This window comes from Spermophilus citellus, assembly GCF_964194105.1.
Source record: "Spermophilus citellus genome assembly, chromosome: 9".
NCBI lineage: Eukaryota > Metazoa > Chordata > Mammalia > Rodentia > Sciuridae > Spermophilus > Spermophilus citellus.
Genome location: NC_138191.1, coordinates 47,507,553 through 47,515,566, shown reverse-complemented (window position 1 = coordinate 47,515,566; position 8,014 = coordinate 47,507,553). Strand labels below are relative to the sequence as shown.

The 8,014-nt window shown below is 30.8% G+C and overlaps 1 protein-coding gene across 4 annotated transcripts in view; it reads right to left on the bottom strand.

The window, feature by feature from the left end:
• Positions 1-800: 800 nt before the first annotated feature.
• COL11A1 (collagen type XI alpha 1 chain) overlaps positions 801-8,014 on the bottom strand; it is a 220,433-nt gene continuing 213,219 nt past the window's right edge. For all 4 annotated transcript variants that reach the window (XM_081306562.1, XM_081306561.1, XM_081306564.1 and 1 more), the window contains 4 exons: positions 6,783-6,895; positions 5,356-5,424; positions 3,431-3,664; positions 801-2,455 (listed from right to left, as the gene is read on the bottom strand). In XM_081306562.1, coding sequence (XP_081162688.1) covers positions 2,309-2,455; positions 3,431-3,664; positions 5,356-5,424; positions 6,783-6,895 — 563 coding nt within the window. In that variant the 3' untranslated portion in view covers positions 801-2,308. The remainder of the gene's footprint in view (positions 2,456-3,430; positions 3,665-5,355; positions 5,425-6,782; positions 6,896-8,014) is intronic.

The following is an 8,014-nucleotide window of genomic DNA, read 5'->3' as shown; positions in this document are numbered from 1 at the left end:
TTTTAATATTTTTCTTAAATTTATACCAAATATTATATGAATCAGGTCCATGACCTGTAAGGTTAATATTATTCTCTGTATTTTTCTGCCTGTAAAGTTAATATTATTCTCTGTATTTTTCACATGAATAACTTAAGCAGGCTAAGCTACTACTAAAATGTCATCTAATGTGCTTTTCTATTCAACTGAACTTTCTTTTGTCCAGATTAAATCAATCATAGGGGAGAGAAAGAAAATCTGATGTTATGCAGAGGATCAGATCCATACATAAAAAGAATAGAAAAGCATAAAACATTCAGTTATCTATTCATTCTCTGTTGGTGCCAAACTTAAGGCTCTTTTGCTTAAACAGGCAAATAAGAATGCATCTCTGATACAAGTTAATCTGCAAAATATTCTATTGTTGCTATGCTTTCAGTGTTTGGTGTATAGGCTCCTCCTACAAAAATAAATAATTTATGTATGAATTAGAGACTATTTCAAATTAAATGTTTGGGAGGAATTTATAATGCTGAATAAAAAGGCATTTTTGAGGCTTTGTAAAATGTTTAATTATAAGAAAAAAAGTTTGAAAGTTTAAGTACAATCTATCTTGAGTGTAGTATTAAAGTATTTTGTGTAGTGTTTAGTATTTTACAATACTTAAATCACTTGTCTCTGAAGGTTAATACGCTTATTCAAAAGTGCAAAATTATTCTAATCTGGATGGTCAAGAAAGAGAACGAAAAGCCTGCTCTACAAACCAGAATAATTTGGAACCTATTTAAAAAAGAGAATGACCAATCCAGGTAGACAAGACTTGAGTTTATTTATGCGATTCAAAACTCCCTTCTTGAAAGGACATTTACAAACTTAATTTCAAAAATAAAATAAATTCTGAATGACAAATGTTCACGTTTTAATTTCAATATTACAGGTATGTTCTTTCATGATAAATTACCAGTTGAAAATGTTCCAGTGGAATCTGGTATCAATTAATTTTACACTTCATATAAGAAATAATAAAACATTTATTTTCAATTCTTACATATATTACTTAAAAATAGATACAAAGTTCAGTTTGTAATTTTTAAAATTTTATTGCTGTTTCAAGCTACCTGAAAGAAAATACCTTAGTGAAAATTATGTTCCAATTGTCTTGAGTAAGTATGGCTTAAAACAGTCCACCAATGTATTATTTAGCTATCAAGTTGGTCAAATGATGGATGATGTCTTGAAAGTTAAGAAATGGTATCAGTTGGGCAGGTAAAATAATATTTGATACTTTTATAATATGCAACTTGGAATCAAATTCAAGAAGTTGACTGATTAAAAATCTAACATTGCACAAATTCATAAATAATTGCTTAGTTTCCATCTTTAAACCTGCTTTTTTGAAGCACACCGAAACAATGAGATAGAGAAAAAAATGTACATAAGATTGTTTGCTTGATGGAGGCATCAATTTGTTAAAATATTTCTCATACATATTTTCCTGTTCAAAAATATAAACTTGCTTGTTTTCCATATATACAAGTATCCTGTGAAATCCTGGATTCTGAGAAGAAATAGTTTGAGGTATAGCATTGAGTAAAACATCCAAATGCATGATATTTTTGGCTGAAATTCATTAAAGTTACTGTCAGTAGAGAGTTGATTGGAGTGTGCTCCCAAAAGTCTTCCAGGTTTTGCCCTCTGAGAAATTTGTCATCGACATCAAATAATTGAACTCTTCAACATCAATATATACAAAGGCATTTTATTATTAATCAAAGAAAGGGAAATAGAGACATCAGAAATTGCAACTTTATTTTTTGTAATACATATATTTATTGCCATCATAATTCCGCAATTGTCATAAAATTAGAGTCAGATGGGATTCTGAGACACGTGCAAGTTTTGGAAATGGACATATAGATAACAGTATGGAACTGTACATAAAATAATTACAATTTATTAAACACATTGTTTTAGCATATCCTTGATGGACTGGAAGGAGCACCATATTTTTTATGAATATATATTTTTCTGTCTTTTTTTTTTCTACAGCACCAAAGAAATCCAAGTAGGAAAAGGAGAGATGAGGGTCGAGAATTAAGAATCAGCCCTGTTTCCATCTCAGCCACACTACCTTATTTCTTTATGATTTTCAAAGCTCTTTTCACATGATTCTGCCCCCTCAAGGGCATCAGTATTTCCTAAATGGTACAAGTATATGTAGCAATTTGTACTCTATACCATCCTTATTCAAAACTTGCATGTGGCATGAAATGGATTGCTGGCACCAAGGTATATTTTCTGTTGGTTTCATAGGTTCTCCATCTTAATCTTAGCCAAGAAAACAAACTGGACCAACTTCAAATCCAAATTTTTGATTCTGATCACCAAAGTCATTGATCATTACATCAATGATAGGTACTTGATCGATTTTCGGTGTGTTGATTTCAATTACAGTCTTTTCATAGCCTTTTCTGGACTGTAAAATTAAGCATAAATTAAAAATTACATGATAATTTAATATTGCTAAAACACATGTTATTTTCCTAAGCTTCTGATAGGAGGCTAGAAGATAAGAAAGAAGAGAATAAATCCCAAATTTGCCAATAATTATGTGATAACTTTTTGCTATTATGAGTGGAGAATCACATTCAGTTTTAAATTTTGAATATTAACAATAATGCTTAATATTTAATTGTAGTAACTCAACTATGATCATCCAACACACTGCACATTTAAAACTAATTAAGTTGATAAATAAAATTTAATATAAAAATTGATGCTGGTACTAGATCCCAAAATATAAGTAATACATCCTTATTATTTTAGTTATAATTAAGATATAGATTGTCAAATTCTCTTGTCAAATACAGTATAAAATCATAACAAAAGTTGAAACATTTCTACTGCCATATGTTAATTTTTATAAATATTAATAATATACTACTATTTAGAATTCTTTCCAGGACTTCTGCATCTATAACCTGCTTTGTGTTCTCTTTCTTGTTCTACTTGTACCCCACTCATTCTGTTGAAAGCATGGACTCTCTTATTTTGCAATTGTGCTATCTCTTCAGTCATCAACACTTAGCCAAAGCAAATTGCTATTATATGGAATTCCCATGTGCATGAACACTGATTCCAGAAGATAAAGATAACAAAAATGATAGTAGTTTCCTAAGTTGCTGTTAACACAGTGACAATTAAAAAGCACCTATCTAAGATTACCTTCTGTTATGTCTTCAAAATGTATCTTTGTGTATTTCAGAGTGTCTGCATGTGTGCATATCTGTGTGTGAACATTTTGAAAACTCTGTATCTTAATATGTCATTGTTAAGCATCAAATCTTATTAATAACTGACAGCAATTGAGAGAAATCTGGCTTAGAATTAAAGTGAGGCTGTTAGAGGCTGCCTCTCATCTGTGAACAAGACAAGCAGAGATTTCACTCACCGCACAGCCATCATGCAGTGCTTTGATGTAAGGGTTGTTATCATAGGACATCTCCTCATCATTTGATCCCAGGAACCGAAGTGCTTTGTCATAACTTCCTGATGACACATCATACCAGGCAGCTGACTGATGACAGTTATAGGTGAAATTTTGCCGAGCAGAGGCAGTGAGAAGTTTCAGGAATGTCATTTGCACCATGTTAATGGTATTGCCTTCAACATCTAAATATGAAAGCTGGGAATAAAAGAATAAAAAGACACATAAAGACTCTTTTTCTCTTTTATGCTATGAAAAAATAAATCACTGTTGATAGTGAACTTTGATGCTGGAAGGATGTAGATGAATCAACAGCCCTTTTGTAACCCACTGAGAAAAAGTGTGAATTGAGGATTACAAGACCCAGAGACAGGATTTTATGAACTTAGGTCTCTATCTCCAACTCACTTACTCTAACCACTGCTTATCTTTGACAAAAATCACAATGTCTATTGTTTCCTAATCAGTAAACACTGCCAGAAAAAAAAAATGATTCTGCTTTGAGGAAATACTTCACTATATTTCATATCTTGTTTTTTAATTGTAAAATAATGAAACAATGAAAACCAAGGAATCTCAGTGTGATGCAAAGGTTAACTGCTTTTGTTCTTTGATCATGCTCCTGTACTTTTTTTGGGGGGGGCCATAGTCTTCCAAGGTGTTTTGGTCTTATAATTTTCAAAGCAGAGTTTCAGTCCATTCTCAGATTTTATATATATGTTTTTTTTCACTGTTTTATCACCAGCACCCAGCTTAATGGCAGAGACAATAGGAGTTAATAATTGTTGAGTCAATACTTCTTTTGTATTTATAGCAGGAAAATAGTTTTAAATGTAAATTATTAAGACTTGTCTTATGTCATCTTCACAAAATTTTTGTTGGGCATAATGGAGATCACTTAGCATAATAGAAATGTATAAACCTAAATTAAAAAAAATTACAAATTCACTGTGATTTATACATGAAGGCAATACAAAAGCACTGATCTGACTTTTCTTCTTATAAAAACTTTGTCTATTCCTTACTGATTAACAGAGAGATATTGAGGAGCCTCGTGAGTTTAGGGGAAAAATTTACTTTGGCAATGAACTCTAAGGAAAATAAAACTTCACAAAACAAACACACAGGGTTCTACTTGTGTATATTTTACACTCATACACAAATAAGAATGTAGCTTGGATACATAATATCTAACCTGAATACTAAACTAGGAAATTATAAGTCATTAATATGTATGTTTATATAGTAATGATAAATGTACAAATTTTCATCAGTGAAAAATAATAGCATTTAAAAAAATATTAATTGATTGAATAATTATTTGGATAAGTGGGAAACACTTAAATTTGGTTAACTCCTAATTAAAGTAATTTAAACACATATTTTAAATAGCTTTTAATATGAATTTAGTCTAACATACAATCTTAAAATATCTTTACAAAATTTTTAAGGGAAACTGGTAATTGTATGGAAATATGTAAATTTGGCTTACAATACAAATAAAAGGTAGGTTTGTTCACTATATTCCCAAAGGTAACAACCAGAAAAAATAATTGTACATGCTACAAGTTCTTCATGAAATGAAAACCAATGAATAAACTAGGGATCAAGCAATAGGAAATGAAATAGTGATAGTCAAAGATATTACATGGATATTAAATACTTTTGCTGATAATTTTAGCAAAATTAATTTTATGATGAGTTTGTCTTGAACTTGAAATTTAGTACTTCCATCTATTTTGATACAAAAACAAATTAAATTGCTTTAGGATACCATAGTGGTCTAAGAGATACTAGGTGGAGCAAATTGGAGAACACATGGGCTATATAATTTGAGCTCGGCTTATGGAAGTTGAAATAAACCATTTCATGCTGAGGTAACAACATACCAATTTTCCTCTCTTAAATTCACTAAACCAACTTCCTGGTTTCTCCTTTGGCCATGATGAAAGTCTTACCTATTGTAAAGGAACAGGAAAATTAAAAGTTAGGTAAATATTATAAATGATAATTTTTTTTTGTCTACATGGGTAAATTTTAGTAAGATTAAGAAGCTAAAGAGCTTTTGAAATACACATAAAATGAGATAAAGAGCCACATTTGAGATAGATCTTATGAATTGCATGTAATAAATATTGAATCATTTTCTTCATGATCTCCTCAGTGGTTTAAAAATAAATGGGGAGAGATAACTTGGTAAAGGCAGACTAAGAGATGTAGGGGACATCATTAGAACTCTCAGGTAATCTCTCACAAAAGAAATCCTCCAGATGCCAGCCAGCATCAACCCAAAAAGAAAAGGAACAGCACTGTGTATCAAAGGAAGCATTCTGAAAACATTTCTCCAGTAACTAAGGATGAGATGTCCCAGAAAAGTCATTGGTAGAAAGTAAGACTAATCATTTCTTCTGGGAATATAAAGAATCCCTTGTAGATCTGCATTTATTATTAAGTAAAGATCAATAAATTATGAGTTTATAAGGCTTTATCTTAGGAAATCTGAATAATCAGTGTGAGGGGCAGCATTTTCCTTTGCCAGGGATTATTTTGGGGGCTGGAGGAGATGTATTATGCCTTGCCATGTGATAAGTTGGGTTGGAAGATGGAAGTTGCTTTGTCTCCTGACCCTACTATATCATTCTGATGTTACCAACTTAAATATTCTCCTAAAAAGATCAATCACACATAAATTTATTTGCTTTGTCTTATGGAGTTCCTTTACCTCTATGAGCCTGTGCCATTTTCTAAAGAAATTGTTTGGAAAATGCACTTATACTAATGAAAATCTCTGATTCTGTTAATGATCTGCATGTAGCTTTAAAGATGTAACTCAAGTATATTGATACTATTAGGTGAAAAGTATGGAGTGTGTGTGAAGGGACTAAACATCTAAAACATGTAAGTGTACAGAATGCTCTTATTTTATGTAAAAGAAAAATTCTTTATAAAATTTTGCATTTTGAGTATAATACACAGCTGTGAGTGTTACCATGTGATAATTGGGCAGAAGAATAATATATATGTACTAAAATTTGAGATTCAGCTGTGATGTGTCATGGAAAAACCATAGAATTTTAGAGAGCAAGCAGGTGCCTAAAGAATACATCTGGGCAAAAAATAAAGGAAAGAAGTATTTGTTAACTCTATGCATCACTTGGGTGCCTTATTCATGTTTATGCAAATGAAATGCTCTAATTACCCTGTAAGAAAAGCAGATAAATGAAAATATGACAGTATAATTTTCCTGTTTAGTTCAATATTGCAAAAACATGGCAGGAACTGTCAACATTCGCCACCAAAACAGATTCGTACTTACTCCCTCGGATTTTTTGTCTGGATAAAGGCAAGTCTCACCGCCAGATGTGAAATTACAATAAACTTTGAAGGAATCTCCTGAGCAACCTTGGTTAGGATCAATCCAATATTCACCTAGAAAGTAGGAAAAACAAGGTCATACACAAGTTCATTAACAATAATATCAAATGCATGAGAATCTAATTTTATTAAAAAGAGAAATAAGGAAAGTCAATATTCATAGATCTCGTTACTTTTATGCTTTTAGGCAAATTAGGGTATATATTTGATTAGCTGGAGTGACCTTACCTTTTTTGCCTCAACTCTTTGTAAAGGAACAATATCTGAAATATTTTTTTTGTTCTTGTCATACCGATCACTTTTAGGTATTAATCTGTTACCTCTTCAAATAATAACATCCTGTGAATCCATGTGTAATAAATTACATGTATAATGGAATCAGATCTAGTTGAACCCAAATCTACTATATAGTACTTTGTTTTAGAAATATGAGAGTAATAATCCATTTTGACCTAATTTATTCATCTGTAACAATGGAGTACCTATTTAGCCACAGAAATCATACCTTCACATTATTTTATACAACAACTTCTTGTAGTAAATGTTGATCCTAAGAAGGAGAACTGCATTATATATTTAAATGTGACCTGCTATTAATGCCATTAATGCAATGTGGTCAAACAAATTTTGTCATGTGAATAATCATGATTAATATTTTGGCATTATGTGAGTAAAGATAGAAAAGATTAGGAGTAACAAAGATATTCTTTGAATAACAGACAGAATGGTTTTTGTTAACAAGAATTATTAGGAGACAAAATTGATAAACCTGTGACAATTACTTTGCTTTCTTCCTATCACATCATGCTCTAAACTTAATTTTAAATGTGAATTTGAGTTATGTGAATACAACGGTTTTGAACTTATAATTTTAAAAGCTCTGGTAGCTTAGCTTAGTACTGGAACTCTCAAAACTCCAACTTCATTCAATGTTTATCTTCTACTATATGAAAACAGTGGAAGTACTCTAATAGTTAATAGCTTCTACTGTTTATCAGGTAACAAAAACATTCACACTTTTTACAATTATACTACTAATACATACACATCTGAAACAAATTGAAATTCTTAGGAAAAATATACAAGAGAACAAAAATCATATCTAAGATTTTATCAACCAAGCTAACTATGGTTCTTTGATATTTTAATGTTTTTAAAGAATATATTGTTTGA